Here is a 26269-nt window from a genome sequence, read left to right on the forward strand (position 1 = left end):
CCCACCACAAACAGGAGTAAACGCTCCGCATCCCGTCACTAGGGCAACGCTGCAATCCGACACCCAGGCTCAAGATTCCGCATCCCGAGCCACCAGACGCAGAAGAGGCGCATCGCAGGCTGGCCGCTGGGACTTCGAGGAGTCCCAGACGCCGCCGTCCCTGGGGAGCCTAATGCGATGGGGGAGACGTACTCTCCACCGGCCCGGGTCCGAGGCTCCGCCACTGCAGCTCCCCCGCCGCGCCAGGACCTCGTTCTCCGCACGTGGCGTCCGTGATTGTACCGGAGCCGTATCCCTCCGCGACCCCGCCTCAGTCTCCTGCCTTTCCGGGACCCTCCGAGTCGGGGCACCGCGGAAGGATCGCACGCACGCGCGCGCGCACGTCCCGCCGTGACCGCGGAGAACTGGGAGCGCCGCGCTGAGGAGCAGCCGCCGCTACTGCCGCCGCGGGCACAGCCGCTCCGCAGCCTCCCGCCGCTGGGTAGTCAGCCCCGTGGCTGCGGGCGGGCAGCCGGGCCGGGCGCCCTCCACAGCCTGCTCCTCGCTGCCGTCCCCGCGTCCTCCCACCGCAGCTCCTCGGGGAGGGGGGCGGTCGGTGCCTGCGCAGAGCCGCCTCCTCCCCGCCCCCGCCCCGCCTCCCGCTGCCGCCGCCGCCGCCGCCGCCGCTGCGCCTGCTGCTCCTCGCCGTCCCCGCTGCAGTGCGAAGGGCTCGAAGATGGCCGGTTGGCAGAGCTACGTGGATAACCTGATGTGCGATGGCTGCTGCCAGGAGGCCGCCATTGTCGGCTACTGCGACGCCAAATACGTCTGGGCAGCCACGGCCGGGGGCGTCTTCCAGAGCATTACGGTGAGGACCGGCCGCGGCGCGGGTACTGGTCCCCCAACCTGAGTGGTGCCGGCCGGCCGTGGGGGCGCCGCAGCGCGGGCCCGGGGCACAGAGGGCCGCGCCGGCAGGTGTGCGAGGCGGCCGGCGCCGAGGATGCGGCTGCCGGGCGGGCGGGGAGGCCGAGGCCCGGGGACGCCCCCTCGCCAGGGGCTGCACTGACAGGCGGGGGCGGCGGCGGCGGCGGCCCGGCTCCCGGGGTTCCCAGTGCGGGTCTGGGTGAAGCTGGGGGAGGGAGCACACACCGGCCGGGGCGTGGGGAGGGGGGAGTCGCCTTTTTTCCCTCTTGCGTCTCCCTCAGGTACCGTGGAAGCCCTGAGGTTTGCTTTGCTCGTCCCGGGGTGGAAGCGGGGGCCTGAGGTGCCAGGCCAGGGCGCACTGGGCCGGGGCGAGGGTCCTCTGACGGCCGGGCCACCCCTCGCGCCGCGGGCTGTGGGAGGTGGCGGCTCCCCGGCCCCCGGGATCCTCGCAGCGACTTTGCGTAGGTTTGCCGGTGTCCAGGCCTCTGGGGCTTGGGGGAAATGTACGCCCACAACGTAGGTGGATTCGTGAATCTCGACTTCAGCTCTGGCTCCATAGGATTTTTTTTTTTTTAAATTCTCCAAGATGGCGAACTGCCATTGATTTCTCTCCTCCTATGGAGATTCATCGATATACCGTTATCCCCAATTACGCAACATAGCTCCAAAAAAGGGGGTGCTTTTATGGGGTTTTTAGTAATCTGCGAAGACCAAGGGGACACCTCACTTCTCCAAGTCCCTTGGAGTCCCTTGAAGAGGGAGCTCTTTAGTGATGGTAGTAAGGAACTAATGCAGATTTGTGCTTCACAGTGCTTGATTTTGTGACTTGATGGTTTTGACTTGGTTGCCACATGTGGGGCATAATTGTCACTGAGCTTCCAGTGCCGCTTTATTGTTTTGCTGCTTTCTGCACAAGGCTCTTTCTGAAATTGTGACAATTGTATGCCATATAAGCACACAGCCTCGTAATTTCTTAGCCTCACGCTCCCTTCCCATCAGACGCCAAATTCAGGGCCCCCTATTACGGGTGCTAATTATTCTTGTAGTACTTGACATGGTTTAAGATCTAACTGGGTAGAACTCAGTCCTTGATGCTAGTACTTTAAGGTCTCCCATAACCGCAGTGGACTACAATTCTTACAGAGAATTGGCATCTGGTGATCAACTTTTTTTCTGCAGTCCTCTTGTCTTTGTGTGTGAGTTCCCGCTGTCTAGCTGGGAAGATTGCGGGAGTGTGCTTGGAAATGGCTGGGGCCTGCTATGACTCTGCAGTTCTGATGGGGGCGACGCCTTCCTTCTTATTCATGGAATGTTAGCATGCACGTTTTCTCCTTTCCGGTCCTGGTGGCTACCTCAGTTTCTTTCCAAATCCCCCTCCATTTTCTCTGTTCTTTTACCACTGCCTACTGCAGTGCTACAGAGAGAATCCTCTTTTCATTTGCCCAGAAGGAAAACTGATTACTGAGGTGGGAGGGGAGGGTAAGTGGGAGAGAAAAAGGAGTAGTGGCTACAAAAATAGGAGGGAAATATGAATTTGGGAATGCGCTGAGGTCTAGAGTTTGAAGTTCATACTGTGGGGGAGGGGAGATGTCAAGCTATTTGAAGCAGAGTAGAAGTGAACAGACCTGCTAAGCATGGGCTTTTTGTTTCAGGAGACTTTCAAGCAAGTTTAAATTTGATGTAACGTGACTGACTGTAATGTGACTGAATATGATAGACAAGCTGTTGCTGAAAGTTTATAAGTGAATCTTTACCATTACATAAGCACTTCAGGTCCCACCTGACTTGATACAGTTTATAAATAAGTTTGTAGTTTATCTAGTGTCAGCTACCAACTGTTCATAGATTCTTTTCATAGACTAATCTTTAATTAGTAGACTACACTGTTAATTGAAATCTAATTAATATAAAATATGTAATCATGTAGGATTAAGTAATTCTTTAAAAGATGGCAACTTGGTTTTACATTAGTGAAATGTGGATGTCTTGCACTGGTAGTACAAACTTGGCATACAGTCTTTCCTGTTATATCGAGGCCTGAAAGGAATTAACTATAATTTCGTGTTTTGTCCCCCTTTTTCTTTTTTTTTTTCTTTTTTTTTGTGGTGGGGGCAGCCAGTAGAAATAGATATGATTGTAGGAAAAGACCGAGAAGGTTTCTTTACCAATGGTTTGACTCTTGGCGCAAAGAAGTGCTCAGTGATCAGAGATAGCCTATACGTTGATGGCGACTGCACAATGGACATCCGGACAAAGAGTCAAGGTGGGGAGCCAACATACAATGTTGCTGTGGGCAGAGCTGGTAGAGGTAAGCAACGTATTTTTTTGGCTCAAAGTTGCATGTTACATTACAACTTATTAAGCGGTTTCTTTAACATTTTGAGTAAAAGTGTTAGTCCATAATGGCTATTAAGGTGGTTTTTGTGAACTGCCCAGCACTGAAGTGAGGTACTGCGTTAGATTTACTGCATACACGGCCTAGTCTGAGATCCTGACTTTATTCTAAAGTAGAATATTCATATCAACTCTCTAGTTTCAGCTTTAGTAAACTGAAAACCTAAATTTGTCTCTTAAACTGCTTGACACATTAAATGATAGTCTTACAGTGTATCCATATTGTTAAATTGTTCATATTGTTGGGTTACTTTAGTCCCTTTGAGTCTTTGACTTTTGGATCTCATCTTTTTCTTGCTTGCTTACATTTTGATGATTGCTCAACATAAAAAAAAAGGAAAAATTAACATTGGCTCATTTTTTTATTGGAAACATTGCTAGGGAAGAGAGAAGTTATTAGGACTAGGGTTTTGGAGTAAGTTGTCCCTTTACTAAAACATTCTCAAAGACTAGGTGTGTTTGTGATTTAAATTTGAAAAGTAGGAAATTCTATTTCATTTATACATTTGATCCAGGAATTTGGTGTTTCCTGACTGTTGTCAACATTGCAGAAATTCTTACTACATTAAATAAGTCTCACTGCTTTTTTGAACTTTCAAAATTGAGGTTTATTATGACATCTAATTAATTTACAAATGTATTTAAATGTGTTTACCTATGTAAACATTGTGTAAATAAAGAGGGCTTGTGTAGTCTCATATAGCAGACTTGGCATATCTAATAAGACCAAATCTACCATGTGAAGGAACTTGAAGCTACTCTGAACTGTAATTTACCGTAATGGTCTTGCAAACTGCCTGTGACTGTTTTAAAGGTTACTCTTATTCTAATGTGAGTTGACGAGTATTTCTCTATAGGAAAAATTAGGTGACTGAAATAATAGACAAATCTCTTTAAATTTTAGCTGAGCTCAGGTAAATGTTAAAAAGCATCAACCATGTGACAAAACCAGAATGAGATTTTCATACCATATAGCACTACTGCCATCTAGTGGCAGTGAATATAAAATCTCACACATACATGTATTTTGGGGCTAGACCTTTGAATTGCATCATAGAAGAACCTGTTGTTGGAAATAGGAAATCTATTTCAGGATTTTAGACTCAGTTAAAAACAAAGCTAGAACAGTGAGGATATCAGTAAGCACAAGCGTAAGTACTTTTAATTTGGCCTTTTCTCAATGGCACTGAAGATGCTGCCTAAAATTTGGCCTTGCCTTTCCTCTGGAAGTAATAGGCACATTTACCGTCAATGGTAAGACTTACTAGTTTATACTTAATCAAGATTGTTAAATTGGGAGAATTTTGAAAATGATAATCACCTAAGTTTAAGTTTATATTTTGGGGGCCAGCCTAATATGCATTTGTCCTACTAACCAGAAATTTTTTTTCCCTACAAGATAAATGATCATACTTTTTTTCCCCCTAGCTAAAGATATTTTTATAGAGAACTGCAGCTGCATTGATTGGACTTCCAAGATGCAATTAATAGTTATAATGTTTTTAGCATATAACTAGTGTGAAAGTTCTCCGTTTTGGAGACTAGTTGACTTCAGTGCTTGACAGTTCATGGAAACTAACTTAATGTTAACTTATTAATCGGGGTTCTGTCTGCTAAAACTTATGTGACTTTCTTGATTAACACTTCTTTTGAAACACTTTTCTTCTTTCTCTTTCAGTCTTGGTCTTTGTAATGGGAAAAGAAGGGGTCCATGGAGGCGGATTGAATAAGAAGGCATACTCAATGGCAAAATACTTGAGAGACTCTGGGTTCTAGCTGCTAGGCAGACTGTTAAGTATTAGGGGAAAATTGCTCTTAAACTTTCCTAGCTGTAAGCTTGAGTCTTAATTCTGGAAATTTTATTAGCAATGCAGGGTGATGGGGTATGAACCTGTGTCTCCTTTGTATCCCTCTGTTGGTGGGGAAAGGTCTTTCTTTCTGCCCTCCCCCCCCTTAAATAATTCTGTTCACTTTTGTTTTGTTTCCTTGTGTACTCCAGCATTGGTTATAGTCATGGGAAAGGAAGGTGTCCACGGAGGCACACTTAACAAGAAAGCATATGAACTCGCTTTATACCTGAGGAGGTCTGATGTGTAAGCAGCCTCTCCCCATCTACCTAGCAACTGTCTTCATCACCACCCCAATTATGGTCACAATGCTACCAGACTATATGGTGGCTAATTTTTCTTTACCTATTTTCTAATGTCATGATTCCTGTTTGCCCAGTAGATCATTTGTATGTTAACCACTGTATGTAATCAACCCTTATCTGGCAACATAATTGCAGCACAATAATGATTTGCATGATACCTTGAAATTTGGGGGGAGGGGGCATGCCAAGTTGGGCATCACTTTGTCTTAGCAATTAATGGGATATTGATTACTAAAATAAGTTAATATTAAGCAAGGTGCCGGTTGTACAATCTCTAATTTGATCAATGTCTTTTCAGCACTTTGAGCATTTACTTAGCTCATTTAGTCTTCCTTTTGTAGCGCATGGTTGGGAGGTAGTGCATGCATCTTTCTTAACCTCTTTTCTCACCCCCCTCCCTTCACACATAAGGTATTTGGTTTGCTTCCGTCTTATTTTATGCAGTGCCTGGTTTATTTAACCAATTAATCCCTTTTGTTGATGAGCTATTGAGAGTTGCAGTAGTTTGCTTTTAGTATTGTTGTTGCACTTGCGTAGACAAACCTTTTTTCATAGTGTCTACAGGACATATAGAGTGCAACTGCAAAACAAGAGCAAAAAGCACTTCCTCCCATGACCTTATGGTGACCATACTGATTGAATCCCCAGGGACATTCCATCACTGCAATAGCTCCGATTTTTGTTCCTGTCTTTTTCTTTGCACACCAGCTCTACTCTTTAGTAAAATTGTAAAAGGCTGCCATTATGGACATTAGGTATCCCAACATAACCATCTGGAGTGTGTCCAGTTTGTTCTTCATAGGACCAATTTTTATTTGCAGCTTGAGTTTTTATATGAAGTTGCATTATTGTGGACTTGGCTGTCTTGTGATGAATTTTTTTCATATGTATTCTGTGCCATACTATTGTTAAAATGAACTGTTGCTATTGTGAGATGGATTTTAACTGACCTATAAAAGGTTTCTTTCGAATGGCACTACTTTAGGGACATTCTAGTATTTGCTTCTATTGTTTGGGCCTTGTGGATAATGTACAGATTTAAAAACAAATCTTGTTGCTGATTTGTCCATTTCTTTCCCTGCACTTTGTTACATCTGGGATACAGTCTAACTCATCTGATTTAATATGCATTTAAAAAAATGCCATAACTATTAAACACCTTGTTTACAGACAGATGAAATAAATTTATTCCAACCAAATATTCTAGACTCCTGTTGTTTATATAAATTGTTGGCTTACTGTTATAGTTGATTTTAGATATAATGGGAATATACAGAATAGGTCAACTCTGCTGCAAGCATAAAGTCTTTTAAAAAATTTAGCTGATGGCCTATTTCATTTCCTGTAGTATTTATTATAAATAAAATGAGTGCCTGGGAATTTCTTTTTAATGGGCTTTGATCTATTAAAAATGGCTTTTCGTCATCTCAGACTCATCTTCAGGCTTGAGAGGAAAATTGTTGTGTCCACTAGAAATTAAATATTTTTCTCGTTGCTGGTCCCTAGATGTGAAATCTAGTGAACAGTAAGGGCTCCAATACCAAAAGGGTTTCTGCATTGTGGATTCTTCTGTGCTGAACTGTCGTGTGACTTCTTTAGATTTAGAGGCTGTGTTGGCAGGCTGAAGTCAGCCAGCTGGGACCCTCATGTAAGAGAAGACATTCCTTAGGCAGCATATAAGATACTTGGGGTGTTCTCACAGTTGCTGACTTTGGAGTGACATGTTAACAATGGCTATGTTAAGTCAAGTTTAGTCCCAGAGGTCATAAGGTTCCTGAGATGTGTTAAAATTTAGTACATATGTTAGTTTAATATTTAATTAAATCATTACCATGACCTGTCAAACAATGCTCAGAGCGGGGGTGCTCAGAAGTTGGTGGGTCTAAGTAAAACTGGGGAGCTGGTGATACTGCAGATTCTGGGCTCTGGAGTTCTATCCTGGAGATGGTGATTTCATTAGCCCCAGAAGTCCCTTTAGAAACAATTGCCAGGTCATTCTGATTCACTCTAAGTGGCCTGTATGGTACCGTTTGAAAAACAGTGGGTTGGGGAATGGAATTAATCTCTGCCTTACTTAAAACATACTGTGCATAAATTTTTTTCTTTGACAGTGTTGTCAGGCAGTAGTTCTGAATTTGATTGTACATACAGGGATGTACAAGTATGGAAGATAGGGATTTGGGGCTACTTTGGTAGTTGGGCATACCTTAGAAATTGTAAAACAACAAAAAGCTCAACTTCTTGACCTGTTAAGATCCCTTGTAGGAACACAAGATTGGTCAAATGAAAATTTGGTGGTTGGGTTGTGATGATTTGAGATTTTATGGTAATATACATTAATATACATTCACACTTAAGTTGTAAAGAACTGTTAGGGTAACGAAGTAGAAAGCAGCAAACAGAATTGTGAAACCCTTAATGAATGAACCTGTAAGTAGGTGAGGGGATGTGAGTAGATGAGCAGAAGAAGGTAGAGGACAACTGTTATCACTAAAATAGTAAATAATGAAACCAGTCATTGGCCCTCTGTCCATAATTTCATTAGAAAAACACTGATGCACACATATGCATGTATCTTTGTACTTAATTTTAACTAGGAATTTAACATAAGGAAATGGAGCTATAAAAATTAACATACCAGAACATCGATCACATTGCATTACTTACAATAACTGATCTTAAACTACAAAATTTACCTTTCAAGGTTATGGATTGTATGAATGATTGTCCAGAGGATGAAATAGTCATTGAATAATGACATGAGATTTAAAATGCTCACCAATGAATGTTAAATAATGGGATATAAACATTACATACAGTGTAATACATACAGTATATAATAAATATTACATGTATTTTATGTATGTGTTTCTAAAGGCAAAATATCAAGATAAATTGATTTCTGGGGTTTAAGTTTCCAGGTGACTATATTTTTATAATCAAATATTTTAAATTATGAAGGTATTTGATACTGGATTTTATTTAATGTCCTGTTTAAGAGGTTGTGTAGTTACACCATGAGGACATAAAAGATTTCAAGTGAATATCAGAACTAGTAACAATCCTAGACAGTACTGTTTAAGACACTTCATTAATTTTTCAACAGTAAGTTTGAAATTTAAAAAAATAATAATTTTTGCCTCATTAAAAACTCTAGATTTAAAGGAACCGGGTCCTTGATCCGAACTGTGGATTAAGAACTGAGGGAATACAACATCTAATACACGTACGTTACAGTAATTTAACTTTTCCCTTTTTAAAAAATTTGTTTAAAAGTTTTAGGTATGTTTTTATTATTTATTCTAATAATTATTAAAGTTGTTGTGTATTTATGTGCCAGGCACTGAGTTCAGTGTTTTATCCTCACACCCTACCTTAGGTTAAATGAAATTATACAAATGCCCAAACAGGTTTAGAAAGGCTAGGGCTATTACAAGTACGAGTATGTCAAGTTCCAGAGCTTTGCTAACTGCCATAAATGTTCTGTTTCTCAGGCCTGTGTTTTATTTTTGAAAGGGGAGTAAGTGTGTGTGTGTGTGTTTGGGAGGGATGGGAAGAATGAGGTGGTATCAGACAGTAGATACTGAATTTAAGCTTTTATTTTCCTAAGTGGAAATACCATTTTTTTTGTTGATTATAAGAATATTTCTAAAAAGCAATTTAGGAAGTGAAATTCCCCCTACGAGTGTTACATTTCTTTTAAAATGTTTTTTCTTTTTACAACAAAAGGCTCATCTAGTTTACTTATTCTCCAGTATGCTTTTGTTCACTAACAATTTCCCACATCAATGCAGATAATATATATCTAGATATTTATCCTTTCAAGGCAGTCTACTGTAAGGATACTAGAATTACAACGGTACCATAATGTACAATATTGTTTGAATGATTTTGGCTGCAGTTTTAACTTGTAGGGGAATTATCTAATTGCTTGTGAGTAGTTACCTTGTATAAAATTCTAAGGTGATATGTGTTTAATCTGACCTAAATTACCTTAATCATTATACCTTTACAGCACTGTGCATCTAAAGATAAGGCTAATATGGTAATACTACAGTACAACAAATATTTGCCAGTTCTTAAAGTGGAAAACATGTTTATTAACATTCAAACTCCCTTCATACAAGGCCATATAAAAATTCTTAGCATTTTGGTTATACATAAGTCTATATTTTCTATATAGTTACAATGATGTATAATATAATTTAGCTTTCCATAATACATTGTTTAACTATATTAGTTCTAGTAAACATAAGCAATTTTCAAATCCAATACTTGGAACAATTTCCTTTGTACACAGTTTAGCAGGGCTAATTAGCATAAGATGCTCTTTATTAAGAGGTATATGATCTGTGTATTAACAGTTGCTGAAGTTTGGTATTTTTGTACAGCATTTCCTTTTTGCTTTGATCACAACACAAAACCCTTAAGGATACTGAAATTTGGTAAGTTCAGAGACAGTACTTTAGCTGATGAATCAAAGTCATATATAACACTATAGTATTAAAACCCTTAAACCCTGAAACCTGCACTAGTACAGATTGTTCCTGTCAGGACAAGACTACTTGGGAATAATAGAAAGGAAAAAGGCAGATTTGCGTTTCTTTGTGGTGCCGATAGGAGGAAAAGTGCTAAATTCCCTTGTTGCCTCTCACTAATGATGGCAGTCTGGGGTGATACCAGAACAAACGTATTCCAACTCAACAGCTCTAGGTAACTTTATGGAGGTGGAAGTTGGCTTAGCTCATGCTAGGTGGCCACAGCACTGACCTTGTGTGTAAAACACAAAATACTCTGATCTAGGTCTTAATTGCGAGCTATACTGAGGGATTTTTTTTTTTTATGTTTTGGCTATATTTCATTCCAAAATAAGTTGATTTGATGCTTGAGTTACAGTACCAGTCTATTATTAGTTATTAGTGAAATGAAATACACTCCTGTAGGTAAATACCAGATCAAAAACACCTGTTTTAGTTATCTGGTTAAACTGTAGAATACTAAAAAATAAGTTATTTCTACATAAATCTCTGAAGGGAGCAAAAAAGTCAAATTATATACCTAAAGAAACATTTTACAGGAAAATAACCCCATCACCTTCTGAAGGTCAAACGGTATTTGCTATGTTGTAATCCCGTTCACCATTAGCCTGCAGCTGGACCACAACACTATGTTCACTGATGTCGTTTTCTGCATCGCTACTGTCAGTGTCTTCATTGTCATCTTCCTCATAGTCTGAAGACTCTGTCATGTTCTGATGTGAGCGGGACTCCGACAAAGCTCCAAATGACTGGGTGCTGGCAGAAGCCAAAGGTCTAAGTAAAGGGGTATGTTCTGACACTTCGTTTTCTTCTTGACTACTGTCTGTTTCAGAGTCTGAATCCCCTTGAGAAGAAACAACTTTTTGCTTGCAGACTGGACAGGTTTTCTTAGTTTTCGTTAGCCAGGGGTCTACACACTTGCAGTGATAAGCTGTTGAAGCAAAAGTATACATATTTAGGTAGTACACCGTGGTTGAGAACATTACTTTTAATCTTTTACCATGTTTATTCATGTTCTTCTGATCTATATGCTTCATGTAGAGACAAGAGAAGTCTGTAAATTTTCATAAATACATACCTCCCTCCTTTAATGAGACTAGTAATTAGTACAGGGCCTGGCTTATGGTGTGCTAATAATAACTATTTTCTGTCTCCCCTTCTAACACTGAACCTAAATATAAATTTACTATGTCAACTCTAAGCAATATGTAATTAATCATACCATGGGAACAGGGAAGGATTCTGAGCTTATCTCCATCTTCATATTCATCCAAACAAATGGCACATACATCATATTCATCTCCTACAACAGAAGACAGTAAATAAAATTCATTAAAAGTATTTTTAACTTTTCCAACTTTTCAAATTAGGTCGTCTTCCATCAGTTTAAATGCTTTTTGATTTATCTTTAAATAATAGCTTTTGTTTGTTTTTGGTCAGATCAGGGACCTACCTGCTTCAAGTTCAACTTCAGGAACCTGAAGTTTTAATTTAAATTATTAACCTTTTACCTAAAATAAGAAATAAAAAGTGAATGCCAAAATTGTTTCCCTTGATTACCTTTGCAAAAGATTTTAATAAAAATAATCATAATTCCCTTAGTGTTTTATTTAACTATTCAAATGCTAGTTTTGAAATATTTTCTGCAAAAGACAAATTTTTACCATTTAGATTTCTTAAAGTTTCTGGATCATTTTTTTAAATAAAAATGGAAACATGTTAGAACATAATTTTTAAAAACTATATTAGTGATAAAAACATTTGGAATGAGACACTGAACTTCAAATTTCCGTTCCAGCATTCGCCAGTTCTGTGGTGCCTGCCTGGCAAGTTACTTCTGACATACAGCTCTTATCTGAAAAGATTCTACCTACTGGGCAGGGCTGTGAGGATCAAGTGAGATAATATGAGCAACGGGCCAGGCGCACAGATACTCACTAATGGGTGTTTATTAGTCATAATCACTGACCTTTTAATTTCCTGTTGTTGAACTTACCACCTTTAAATCATGGAAGTTTATTAAATCATAGCTCTTTCCGAAATTCAAGTGTAGGTAGAATTTTTTAAGGAACTGGCCATCTTACATATGGGACACAAGAGTCTTTTTATGTTGAGTCTATAGTGGCTTTTTAATGTAGTGGCAGTGACCACTGGGACCTCTTTCAATTCAGTGTTTTTCATTACATGAATATGTTAGGTAAAAACTTGCAAAAATCTCAGGGAACAAACAACAGTTAAATTCATTGCCCAACCCACACAGGGTAACAACCTTGGGAGGCATGTCAGAAAGAAAACTAGTGTCTGGGTAAAAAGGCTGGATGAACATGACACACAAGGGAATGATATGACAGTTCTATTGAAACAATGGTCAACATCCTTTAGTCATTTAAAATAACACATTTAGGAGGAGTCTTAAATAGAAAGGGTTAATGAAAATTACTAATGTTTGCTCAGTATCTTGAATTTGATTACTATAGTATCACCTATCACATACGTTCTATAACAAATACAAGGTTCTGTTTTAGAACCTCGTGTGAAATTGGGTGAGACTGATTATACCCATCTCAAACTATTAAAGACACTAAAGGACTACAATATATCTATAATTATCTGTAATTATACAGCTGATCCATTTACTTGGGCTTTGAGGACAGTTTTAATATATTAAGCAATTCAATCTTGTATTTGTATGACTGATTTCTCATACAAATCAAACTTTCAGTCTTATAACTTTGTGATGATATCCATTAAAAACAGATACAGTTACTAAACAGGAACAGACTGATCCAAAGTGTGCCTGCCAAGACACTAAGCCTCATTTTAGTGATGCAGGTTACCTTGCATTATCTAGGTGGGCTCAATGTAATCACAGGTCCTTTTAAAAGTACAGGAGGGAGGCAAAAGTCAGGGAGATGTGTCTATGGATGAATGGCCCAGGAAATGCAATCTCACTGGCTTTGAAGATGGGAGGAGTGTCACAAACCAAAGAATCTGGTGGCCTCTAGCAGCTGGAAATGGCAAGGAAACACATTCTCCTGTAGAGTCCCCAGAAAAGAATGCAGCAGCCCTGCCAGTGTCTTGATTTTTAGCCCAGTGAGACCTGTGTGGCACTTCTAACCTACAGAACAGTAGGATAATAAATCTGTGTTGTTTTAAGCCACAACGTTTGTGGTAATTTGTTACCACATCAAGAGGAAATAAATGCAGGCAATATGTGGGTTAGCATTAAATGTATGGAATTGCTGCTTCAGAGTCACTGAGCTTTCCTGTTAATCCTTTGAATTTTTCCAAGTGATGGATTTATATTGATCTCTCTTATTTTCTCGCCAGAGCACTTACTCTGATGATGACAGGTCAAGATTCAAATGTGTAGTTTGTAATCATGGACCAGACTGTCGAGCCTGGTGCTCTGTAGAGAATTAACCCCCATGGTCATGGACTTGTTATGAAATAGTAAAGCACATGTTAGACTGTCTGGGGTTCTCATCCTGATCATTTTATTACCTATGTAACCTTGTGCAAGACACTTAGCATCTCTATGTTTTGGTAGTCTCCAAGAAAAGCAAATATTAACATATCTATCTTTAGGATTGTTGTGGATTCAAAGTGATAATGCAGGTGAGTACCTGACATAGTGTTTGGTGCATAGGGCGCCTCTTCACCTCCACCTGAGGAAACTGGCCCAACAGGCCTGATGGCCTAGGATGGATACGCTGAAGGCCACAGCTAGGAGGCTGCTCTCTAGTCCCACACGTGCTTCTGCCCCATCAGGTGAGCTCTGTGCTGACACACTAGCCGTGGTGGGCACGGAACCTGTTTGTTGTACTCAGAGTGATTGTGTAATTTAATTAAATATTCAGGAGCCCTTGAACTGTGACTGTAAGAGACACCTGGTTTTATTTGAAAGCCAGGTTGACTGTATTAGGAACAGTTAATAAAAGCTAGTTGCTCCTCTGACCCATCTCCAGCCAAAATTTGATTACATGAGGTATGGGTGAGAAATTGGAAAAAATGGACATATATTAATAAAAAGCAAGAATGAAAGTACAATAGAATCTAATTTCTGTCCCATTTTAAAATACCTGATACTAAAAATTGAAAATGCATCAATATACCATGACAACTTGGAAATCCAGTCAGTGGATTCATATTCAAGACCACAACTATTGAATGGATTTATATTTACTTTTACCTTAAATTAAGGCATTTCTTTATGATTTACAACTCTAGCAGATTTTTTTAAATAACCAATTTGTCCAATGGTTCTGGTAACATAAAAGGGCTATAGCAGTGCTAATAAATGTTAGTTTTGTTACTCTCAGCACCATGCTAGAAAGTTCTGTTGCTTAGTATAAACCAGTGGTTCTCAATGGGACGATTTTGCCTCCTGGGGGCATTTGGTTGCTATCTGGAGACACTTTTGGTTTACAGAATTGTGAGCTGGTGCTACTGGCATCTAGTAGGCCGGGTTGCTGCTGAACACCCTACGAAGCTCTGGACAGCCCCCCAGATGGAAATATCCCCCCTAAAATGTCAGTAGTGCGGAGGCTGGGAACCCTGATATAAAACCCCTCCAGGCTTCATCAAACAAGACTGCTACTTTACAGTGGGTAGATGTTCAGAAGTGGTAGGAGAGGTGAGATGCATGATGGCTGTGTGAAACAATATGGAAACACTTCTGTTTGGGGTGTTTTTTAGGCTTTGTTATTTGAACAATGTTTCAGAAAAATTTCTGGAAGGCACTTTTAAAATTATAATATGTAGGTGGACAAAACTTTGATTTTTCCCTCAAAAACGTAGTCCTCCCTAGTTTATCCACAAAATCTTGGGTAATCAGGTGCAGCAAAGATACTGACCCATCAGAACAGGGGTCACAGACTTCAGGGAGCCACTGCAAGTGGGGTGAACTGATTATCAAGCCTGGGCAGAACCCTGATGCCGCTTCCTTCAGAGCCTGCATTCATTCTGTCACCAAGTCCCGTAAACTTTTATCTGTAAAACGCATCCTGGATCTCTCTCTCCCCTTCTGTTTCCTCAATTACTCTGGTTCAGTAGCTGGATTACTGTAAGAGTCTATATTCCTGAGTCTCCCTTCTGTTCCTGCCCCATATGGTTTTTCTCCATGGCAGCCAGGGTGATTGTTTTAAATGGCAATCACATCATGTCAATCCCCCTTAAATGATTCCCCACTGAGAATAAAATCTGGGCTGCTTATGATGGCCTTCCCACAGCTGCCTCTCTGATCTGACTGACCCCTGCCTCCCTCTCCCATCTCATCTCCCGCCAGTCTCCCCGCCTCACTCCTGCTTCATCTACACTGGCCGCCTTTCAGTCTAGAATCAACTAATACGAAAGTTCGGCGGGCGGCGGGCTACATTTCGCCAAGTTATAACAAAAACATTTGGGCATGAGTTAGGCATAAAGAGGAGTCACCATTTCTGGAAATGACTCGGAACTACGCTGGTCTGAGATAACCTAGCCATGGTGCGTGCGGCACAGTCCAGAGCCTAACTGTCCTATTCCATTACACACTGGTCCGGCCGTGCGGCAGCCAGCGCACACTTCCTCCGCGATAAACGGCACAGTCAGAGCTGAACACATAACTTCCATGAGACGTAATGGTTTCTCACACACATTTTAAAATGTGCCCAGGGAAGATGTGGCACAAAAGACAAATGGTAAAATATTTTTAAAGCCAGATTTGCTTGAGAATTCTTCCTGATTATTTTTGAGCTCTGAGCAAAGGAACTAACATTTACTTTTAAGGTCAGATTTAAGGCAATTAAATGCAGTTAGAAAAACTAAGCATGACGTAATAGGTAAAGAAATAAAAAACGATACAAGTATTGCTCCATTTTTATGTAATCTGCTATAAAATGCTATATATTGCTTTTTTTTTCCAGTCTCTGAAATAAAACCTGTTTCCTTTTATACATATTATCTTGGAAAATCTCAATGATTAAGCTATAAAAGAAAAATGCCTGGTACCTTAAAGTTTCGAATATGGAACCCATGTTTTTATCATTTTCATCTCAGGGATCTGGCTCCTTTACATACTAATGTGGTAGATGAGAAAGTTCCCATAGAGAGGATTTTTCATCTGCTTTGCAACACAGTACGTGGTAACCAGTCCTTCTGGTTATAGACTCGGATAAGTGCATTCATTGAATGGCCCAGGAAACTCAAGAAATCGTAATTTTGAGGAGAATAATGAGTAATGAAATTTATAAGGAGGCTGGCTGCTTCAGAAGCAAGAAGACAACTAAAAGGCTATTATTTTATATGTTCTAGGAATGGCTAAGTCAATATTTAAATCATTTAAGTATTAAATCAGCACAAACATTTCTGAAAGAGCTGCAAAGGTGAAGGTCAATCAGACCATTAGGAAGATTTAAGATGCTCATGTCCCCCAAAGTGGGGGAACCGTATGAATGCTGACCAACCTTTACACATACTCTACTTGTGCTAGGGCCTCAAGCTGGTGGTTTCTGTGTGTTTGATTACAGACTGCATATGGAAGATTCCCAAAAGCAAAAAAAACCTTTTTTTTTGGTTTGTTGGCAAATATTTCCAAAATGTTACATATTCCACTAACATTAACATTTCCATTACATCCCAAGCCTACAGGAATTCTTTTAAGACTGCCCTAGTTTGGTGCTGTGAGTCACTGGAGTGACAAGGACCCACAGAAGTGTCTTACACCTCCCTTCAAATTTTCAATCATCTCATGCATCTACAACTATAAGAAAATTGCAACAATTGGGTTTTTCTTTCTAATATCTATGCATCTTTGTTAAAACCATTAGAGAACACTAGAATATACATGACAAATACCTCTTTTACTTTAAAACACCAAATCTCACCATAACCAAAACATTCTAAAACAAAAATAAAACTAACTTAAACTATGGTTATTGGAAAGAAATTACAAATGTAATATTTATAGTTACATAGTTTTAAGGTGTTTCATGATTTTGGCAATCTTAAATGTTTAAAGACTGAATTTTGATTACACTGTTAGTTATGATTTTTATTTAAGGGGTTCTTTTTGTAATAATAATTGCTGCCATTTGTTGAGCTGTTGCTGTGTACCAGGCACTGTATAAGCATTTTTCACATATTGATCTAAATCTCCCACCCACTTATGAAGTAGGTATGGTTAGTCACGTTTACACATGAAGGGATGTACACAGAGGTTAAGAAACTTGCACAAGGTCACACAGCTAAATAAATCGGTGATCCAGAATTCTAGCCCAGGTCAGTCAGACTCCAAAGTCCATGCATGGTTTTAACCATTATGCTGTACTGTTTTTTAGAACATATATTAGAATTTCACATTCAAATAACCCCCCCCCCTTGAGTCATAGTGTATAAAAGGTAAGAACTTAAGAAATACCCTTAAGCAGCCACTTTTTAGAAATTCAAATGTTTCCAATTCATAAACCAGAATACTTTTTGGTCTTCAAATTGTCACACAGAAAGAAGGAACAAAGATCGTTTTTTTATTCCTATCTCCCATGGTTTCATATTTTCACAAACCTTTTCAGGATGCTACAACATAACAGCTATATTTTACAACTTTAATTAAGGGTCAAACATTTCTTATATATTCCTACAATGAAATGATAGTGCACGCCTGCGCAGTAAGGAAACAATGACTTCACCGAAGGAAAGAGCATTATTTTAGCAACTTCTTTTTTTCTTGGAAATATGGTAATTCCTTCACTAATGAGAGTAAGAATGAAAATGATTACCTTAGGGACCATAAATAAATCCATATAATAAACTTAAAATTGAAGCCTAAGCACTGATATCAGCATTGGCCAAATTCCAGCGTTGGGTAATTAAAAAAAAAAACTAACTTTTCCCTATATTCTAAACAGCCATCCTATACTACTCTTTACTGGTTCTGACTTGGATGCATTATGTAGATAAATTACAATTGCACCCAAGATCTTTCTGAATAGAGACGCAAATAGATTCAAAGATTTGTCATTATCCTGAAGTGAAAAATAAAGGAATTTTAGAATGGTAAATACTATTGTCAGATCTCAAGTGCTTAAAAAGCATTTCCTTGTACCTAGTACTAAAGGTTTCATATTATTTTTCATTATTCCTTTTCAGGCCCCTAGAAAATCGGTGTACAATACCCTTCCAGAGCCAACTTCAACAGCCTCAAATTTATGTACATGCTTAAATACTTGTGTGTTCTAATCCAATAATTATTTTCATTTTCCTTCATATAAAGGAAATTTAAAAAAAAAAACTTTAGCAGCCTCAGGTACACTTGGGATTTAAAGTTGAGGAAGCATAGGGCCTACATTTTGCAGAATTTCTTCTAGATGACTTCTGCCTGTTGACTAGATTGGGGTAATATTGATTACAACTCTTAATGTAGCAAGGGTGACTATAGAAATCATACATAACATTTCCTTCTAAAAAGTGCATTCAAATTGATAAGAAAACACTTAAGATCCCAGTAGAAATGTGAGCAAAGGATAAGGCAGGTTACAAAAGCAGAATTATAAATAATTTACTCTGTAATGTAGAATATGATGAAAAGAGTATTCTCACACTGCTGGTAGACTTGAACCTTTAGGAAATTAATTTCATCTCAAAAATGTTCTTTCTCTTTGACAGTAAGCTGAGGAAGAGGGTGAGTGCAGGTGGGTGTGGGAAGAGGACGAGAGAAGGGGAATGGGAAGGATTAAAGCCAGGAGGCAATTTATTCTATTTTGAAATGGTAGTGACTGAAGAAAAGACAGGGTAGGGTAGTACTTACAAGTTAGTGTTTGGAGTCAAGAATTTGAATTGCAGCCCTGCCTCTTACTTTTACCTAGGTATGCACCCTCAGGTCATTTACTTGACCTTTCTGAGTCTCATTTTCTTTATAAAATGGTCATGACAATACTTTTCTAATTGTGCTGCTCTGAGAACTAAATGAGATCATGAATGCAGAATACGTGACTTGCTTTTATACTACATAACAGGTGTATGATATACTTACAAGATCTAAAATGGAGGGTTATCAAATTTTTATTGGGTGCGATGCCCATCCCAATCCAGTTTAATCCTAATTAAGTCATTTGGTATAAATCACACTGACTTCTTCAGTTAGAAGTTAGTGGACTGAAGGCATGGTTCTCTATAGCAATCACGCCTGCAGGCCTATGATAATGATCACGAGCCTGGTGATACAAACTAACCTACGGGTCCCCTTCAGCCCCTCTCAGAGCTACAGTGAAGACCTTGGGAGCTCTATTTTTGGACATGAAACAATAAAATAGTTCATCTTCAAGTAAGTCAGGAATGTAGCAATCTCTCCAGAGCCACAGCCATGACAGTAACTCATACCCAATGTGGAACCTCATTATGTTACTGCTTTGTGGCCATCAAGGAAAGTATTCCTTTAGAGAAACTAAGAAATATTCCCCTTTCTGATTTACTTTTGAAGAGTAAATTCAGAACAGTTTTCCCTTGAAAAGTTCAACATAGAACAAATATCAACTAGCATTGGTTGGCCTGAACTCTGGTTATAGATTCTTAGCTTTATGAGTATGGACTATGGCTTTTACTTACCATTATATCCCTAAGTGTTTACTATTGTGCCTGGCATAGAGGAAGCTCCCAATAAATACATGCAGAATAACAAATGCCGCAAAGCACTGTTCCTTTCCCGGTGGATGATTAACCAGGAACTATCAGTTACCTGGATCCTGCCACATAGACTCTCCCTGCCTCCCTGTGAACCCCTGGTCTTGTCCAGTCATCAGTGTGAGGGATCCTTTCCCACAGTTATGAGCATGCCATTCCTCTGCTCCAAACCCATTCAAGTTTTACCATTTCGCACAATAAAGTCACAAGTCCTTGCCATGGTATGATCTGCTGCCCCATCTGTTTCTCTGATCTCATCTCTCACCATGCTCCCCCTGGACCACTACATTCTTGAGCCACGCGTTCCCTTTACTATGCCCTGAATATATCAAATACAATGTTGCCTCAGGGCCTCTGCACTTGCCATTCCTGGGCCTGCAAAGTTCTCTCCTCTCCTCCCCCAACTGTTTATTTTCTCACTTCATTTAGATCTCTGTCCCAAGGGTCCCCCTCAGAGAGGTCTTCCCCATCATATCCAAAACAGCATCCCATCCCCTCCTCCATCACTCATCTGCTTTTCTTCATCCCACTTAATTGCTTTGTGACTTTATTTCTTTACTTATTTGTCTGTTTGTCCCCACAAAGGCAGTGTTTTTTTTTCTCTGGTGTGTTTACTGCTGTTTCCCTAAGATCTAGAACAGTGCCTGACACATAGTAAAAGTACTCTGTAAATATTTATTGAAGGAATATATGAATAACTACACGTTATTCCCAGGAAATCCTGATTTCTGCCTCCAACTACTAATCAGAGGACCTAATCACATAAAGCTAAATATTTTTATATAATATAAATTCTATATATCTGTAACTGATGGAGTAAAACTGGCCTCAGATTTTTACCATCCTAATTCAATATTGAATGTGCCAGCCAACTCTCAAGACAACAAGAAAATATGCAACAAAATACTATAAGGAATATAATGTTTGCACAGTGGAAGTATTAAATACTGTGTCTACTGGTAATCAGAAGATGACCAAGCAAGATGTGCTCATTGTACCAGGAGAGACTGGAGAAGAGTTCTTAGAGAGGGACTAGGGGCAGGCCTTAGATAAATGAGATTTAGAAAAACTAAGGAGGAAATGGCACTATTGGAAGAGTAAACAGTTAAAAGCATTTGCAAAGAAGAAATGAACATGACAATGTCAAAGTTATGCAAGGTTAGAAATAAGGAGTAGTGGAAAGTGAGGTCAGATCAGCATGGTGGAACCAAATTATGAAAAGCTTTGCATACCAGGATGAAGACTGATGTGACCTCTTGGGCAGTAAAGGCCAACTGAAAGCTTTCAGGCAGAGGAATGATTGATGTATAAAAACAACCTCTTACAAATGCTTCCTTTATGTGCTGAAGGGCCCTGGGCCTAGGATACAAAAGTGAGCCTGGAGACGGGAAGACTGACCTGCTTGGCGCTCCCAAGATTCAAGTAATAAACTGATGTGGGCTCACATGACACTGTGACAACAAGAATGGAGGGAAATGATAAGATCCAATGAGTTTTGAAAACTCATAAGATTTGGGGACTAGACATAGGTAGTAAAAGAGGGGGTGAATCAAAGATGACGTATGTAGTCTTAAGTGATGGCTGTTTCTTGTGTTTTATTTGACATTATGACACAACATGTAAAAGGGGCAGGAAAGGGAATGGGAGCAAATCAACTATATACAAGGCTGGTAATTTTTTTTAACTAAGAATTGGTAAGTTAATTCTAAATAATAAAGACATAGTTAGTGTTTTATGAGCATATTTTATCCTGAAATAATGTGTAACTACGACTAAAGACTACTGATAGCCTGAAAAAACATGTGCAACTTACGTAGGCTACAGTGTCAGAATATAATATCTCTGCACACATAAAATATACCTTTCCTCACTGGACCATATACTTTATTGTAATAGAGGAAATACGGTTTTATGATGGAAAGTCATACTTGCCATGGGATGGAGATATATATATATATATATATATATATATATATATATATATATGACATTTGCCCTAACTCCATTGAGTTAGAAATTCCTTGAGAATGGGGGTCACATTTCTTCCAAGTTTTCTAAAATGTCCATTACAATAACAAGCATTGACATTTATTTGGCAAATACAAAGTGCCTGCTAGGCACCATGAACTGTACTGAAGCAGAGCTTAAAGGAAGAATTCTGACTTTAAGGTAAAGCAGGGAAAGAAACTAAAAGTAAAAAAACTACACCAAGGGCCAGCCGAATGGTGCATTGGTTTAGAGTTGGCTTGGGACACCAGCTCTGAGCAGCAGGGCCCCAGTTCGGATCCCACATGAGGGCCAGTGACGCTGCGCCCTCTACAGCTAAGATGTTGAACAACAGCTCGACCTGGAGCTGGGCTGCCATGAGTCACCAGCAATGGCGTAGGCTGCAGTGGAGCTAGCTGGCAGAAGGCGTGAGCTGCCGTGAGCCACCATGAGCAGCCATCCAGTGACCGGCAACTGATCTGCCTCACCTGGGAAGAGCGCAATAATAATGCCAATATGGGCCAGTGAAGCAATGTTCTGCACAACTAGACTGAAGGACAAAAGGATAGCAACTTGTCTGTTCCCGTTCCCCAATTCCCCAGCACTGTTCCCCTCCCCTAATTCCCCAATAAAATGTTAAAAAAAAAAACTACACCAAGCTATGTGGGTGACAAAAGAAGGAACTGTCATATTTCTAGTTTTTTATAAAATTTACCAAACGATCTCATACTGGCTTTCTTTAAATATTGAATTAATAGAGATAGATTAGAAAACATTTAATGCATCTTTTTGTGAATCCTAATACATAAAATGAGATTGTCCTCACATGTTTAAATTATTTGTTATTAGTCTACATATTCAAGATATTGTTTTTTGCATTGGTTGTATTATTTTTAATTTCTAAGAAACATTCATACCTAGCATGACCGATGTACCATTATACCACCTCATGTACCATCACCGAGTTTCAATAACTTTCAGTAGTCTACTATTCTTCTTAAATCTACCTTTCTCTGTGTTTTCCCCTGAAGCATTTTAAAGCAAATACGGAGACATATCACTTTACCAACACTTGTGTATGTGTGTGTACTATAATCATACCTAACAAAATGCACTGATTTCTTGGTATCATCCAATACCTATGATTATTTCCTCAACTGCCTCAAACCTGTCTTTTTATAGATGATTTACTTAAACTAGGATCCCAGCAGGGTCCAAACACTGCATCTGGCTGATGACTTTTAAGTCTCTTTTAACCCAAAAGAATCCTGCCCCCTTTGTATACTCTGTTGTTAAAAACTGGATGATTTGTCGTCCTGTAAATGTGTCTCCATTTTGGATTTGGGCGATTGCATAGATGATTGTATTTTTTAAGATAGCTACATCAGTCATTCTATGTTCAGATCAAACACTCCACTGGCTCAGTGGTGCCTTTATGCATATTAGGAAAAAAGCAACACTTCCTCAAGGCAGTTGATTGCTATCTGTCAAAAAATAATTATCACACATATAAAAAACTCTGATGACAAAGAACGAGTAACTTCCCAGCGCTGTGTAATGTACAACCTGTGCAATCATATGTTAGAGCCTGGATTCAGAATTCTTGGTAAGATAACTTCCCATGAGTAAGAAAAGGCGGTTGGGATTTCTTTTTGGTAAACTGGATTACTTCAGTCCTTAAGCTGAACAGGCATAAGAACATCCATTTTCAACAGTATCACTATCCTTAGATAGTGGTGAGCCTGACAGGTGTTTCATACTCTCAGACTTTAGCCCCAAGCATCTGGACCAAGACAAAAAAATCAAGTTTAAGGTTTTTGGCAAAGGAATAAGTTTAAAAAAGAATTCAAATGGTCTCCAGTTCTATGTTCATGTGGAAATCACTGACTTTATCCTTTTCATAATTATGACAAAAAGTATGACTTTTTCACAGACAATACATATGAAAATGTGTTTAGTCTGCCACTTTTAAGAAGAAATTCATCCATTCAGTGGCTGGTTCTAAATTTCTCATAATTTGGCTTACAATGGAATAATCATAGGTGTGCTGAGAACAAAGTTTTACTGTCAAATCATTTGTACAAATTTAAAACAATCTACTGTCAGTGGATACAATAGGGGGTATATTAGCAAAAGTTTGGAACTCGGACGCTGATGGTAAGTTTAAGTAATATTTTTAGGGCCAGTGTAACTGAACTTAAATTTGTGATTTAAGTACAATTTGTCAATGAGCAAATATCTCAGTTCCTACTAAGTAAGTGCCGTGCTAAGTATGGATGTTTCGTAGAAACTAAAAATAATATAACCCATGCAAAGAAAAATATCTTTAAGATACAGACTAATAAATAATTTTAAGATGTGAGGCCTATCTCATCTTATGTATTAGGAGGTCACAAAAGATACATTAAATGTTTTCTAAACTATCTCTATTAATTAAATATTTAAAGAAACCCAGAATGAGATATTCTGGTAAATTTTATTAAAAAAAACAGAAATATGACAGTTCCTTCTTGAGATATATTCATTATTGCATCCCCAATGTTTAGGTAGAACAGTATGTCTAGAGCACAGCAAGTGCCCAGTATATATTTACTGAATGCATGAATAGATATTTAAATCTGGAATTTACTGTATAAGTGTATGTTACTTAAGAACAGTATTTTTAAATGTATTTTTAAAAAGCAGTTTGTATAATCAGTAAGATTAATGAATAACTTTGTCGATACTAAAATACTAAATGAAGACCTCAGGTAAGACAGGTGGAAGTGATCAGACCTAAAACTTTCTAAGGATACTGGATTGACACGGCAATGTGTATAAAGTAACAGGTTCTCATATACCTCTCATAGGATGGTAAATTGTTATAAACACTCTGGAGATCAATTTAGCACTGTGCAGTAAATTTGACAATATACACACTCTATGACTTAGCAGTTTCACTCCTAGGTATACAATTGATCTAGAGAAACACACACATATAACCAAGGAAGTATGAGGGAGAAGTAATAGTAAGATTAGAAAGGTGGGGGGAAGGTAGGGAGACTCCAGTTTCTGGCCTGGCATGTAAGAAGCTAGGAAGTTGTCAGTCCTGTGCTCACAACAAGGAAAAAAGCAGAACAAACTGAAAATCAACAACTCTTCGTAGATCTATTGGAGGATTGAGGTCCTGGAAAAAACTGCTGCCCCCCAAATTGGACAGATTGGCTGATAAAAAAAATCACAATTTACTGTAGCCCAGGAGCCAAAAAATTGCGGGACCCAGCACCAGGGCAGAAACACATAAACTCTAATTGATAAATTGCTGGAGGCTCAGTGTAGACAAGTTTGAGAGTTAAAAACTACGGGAGGTTTTCTGTTCCAGCATGTAAGGAGCTTAGAAAGTCACCATTCTGTCCTAACAAGTAAAAAGCTTAGCAAACTGAAAAATCAACAATTCTTTTTAGGTTCATCAAAGAGGTGAACTCACACGGCAAACTACTGCCCCCCAAATGGAGTTACAGACAGATACAGAAAATCACAACGTTTCAGAGTAGAAAACCCCTGGGTAGAAACTTCCACCAGAACCAGTACCAGGGTAGGAAAACCTGAACTGTAATTGAGGAACTGCCAGAGGCTCAGGGACAAGTCTGAGAGTTGAAAACCCCAGGGAAGCCTGAACTTTTTTTGTGAGTTTTACCTTGTGGCGCTCTACCAGGTTCTCATAATGAATAATGCAGAAAAAAGTCCCCTTGAGCTTCTTTGGGGGGGTACAGGGATAAGTAGCCAATTTGAAATATGTCAGGGCATTCTGTTCTTAACAAGCCTGCCCTCAGGAGAAACTATCTAACCAGATAATAACCTACAAGGTTTTTATCAGAGTAACTGACATGAGAGAAGGGAAATACCCAACTCCAACCTCCCCAGCCATCAGGTCCCACCAAAGGCTGGGGAAAAACTGAGTGGCACTGGTGAAGTTCATAGCCCAGTCACGGAGTCCCTAAAACTCTAAGAGATGTCCCATCCCCTCACACCACCAACAGCCTATTTAATGGAATTCTTTTCACTCAAAACTAAACGGCAAAAACACACTTTGAAGAGACAGAGCAAGCATCAGAATATGACAGGGATGTTGGAATTATCAGAACATGGACTTAAAACAACTGTGATTAATATGCTAAGGGGTCTAATAGATAAAGCAGACAACCTGCAAGAACAGGTGGATAATGGAGGCAGAGATGGGAATTCTAAGAATTAAAAAGAAATGCTAGAGATAAAAAAACACTAACAAATGAAGAATGCCTTTGATAGACTCATTAGTAGACTGCACACAGCTGATGAAAAGATCTCTGAACTTGAGGATATGTCAATGGAAAACTCCAAAATTGAAAAGCAAAGAAAAAGAGACTGGAAAACAAAACAGCATACCCAAGAGTTGTAGGACAACTAAATAAAAGGTGTATCATATACATAATAGGAATACCAGAAGGAGAAGAAACAGAGAAAGGAACAGAAGCAATATTTGAAACAATAATGACTGAGAATTTCCCCATGTTAATGTAAGACAGCAAACCAGAAATCCAGAAAAATCATAGAACACCAAGCAGGATGATGTCAAAACACACCTAGGCATATCATATTCAAACTGCAAAAAACTGAAGACAAA

At 39.3% G+C, this 26269-nt stretch overlaps 2 protein-coding genes across 3 annotated transcripts in view; one reads left to right on the forward strand and one right to left on the reverse strand.

Annotated features, from left to right (window-relative positions):
- Positions 1 to 440: 440 nt before the first annotated feature.
- On the forward strand, positions 441 to 6648 carry PFN2 (profilin 2). 2 transcript variants are annotated; one of them, XM_019661333.1, is made up of 3 exons: positions 441 to 847; positions 3019 to 3211; positions 4976 to 6648. In XM_019661333.1, the coding sequence occupies exons 1-3, from the start codon at positions 716 to 718 to the stop codon at positions 5071 to 5073; spliced, it is 423 nt and encodes a 140-aa protein (XP_019516878.1). In that variant the 5' UTR covers positions 441 to 715; the 3' UTR covers positions 5074 to 6648. The 2 variants fall into 2 exon arrangements, with proteins under 2 accessions (XP_019516878.1, XP_019516879.1); XM_019661334.1 differs by having other exon boundaries at positions 615 to 847; positions 5297 to 6648.
- Positions 6649 to 9030: 2382 nt separating this feature from the next.
- RNF13 (ring finger protein 13) overlaps positions 9031 to 26269 on the reverse strand; it is a 156571-nt gene continuing 139332 nt past the window's right edge. The window contains exons 9-10 of the mRNA XM_019661331.1: positions 11210 to 11290; positions 9031 to 10918 (exon numbers count right to left, since the gene is read on the reverse strand). Coding sequence (XP_019516876.1) covers positions 10554 to 10918; positions 11210 to 11290 — 446 coding nt within the window. The 3' untranslated portion in view covers positions 9031 to 10553. The remainder of the gene's footprint in view (positions 10919 to 11209; positions 11291 to 26269) is intronic.

This window comes from Hipposideros armiger, unplaced genomic scaffold (assembly GCF_001890085.2).
Source record: "Hipposideros armiger isolate ML-2016 unplaced genomic scaffold, ASM189008v1 scaffold_344, whole genome shotgun sequence".
Taxonomy (NCBI): domain Eukaryota; kingdom Metazoa; phylum Chordata; class Mammalia; order Chiroptera; family Hipposideridae; genus Hipposideros; species Hipposideros armiger.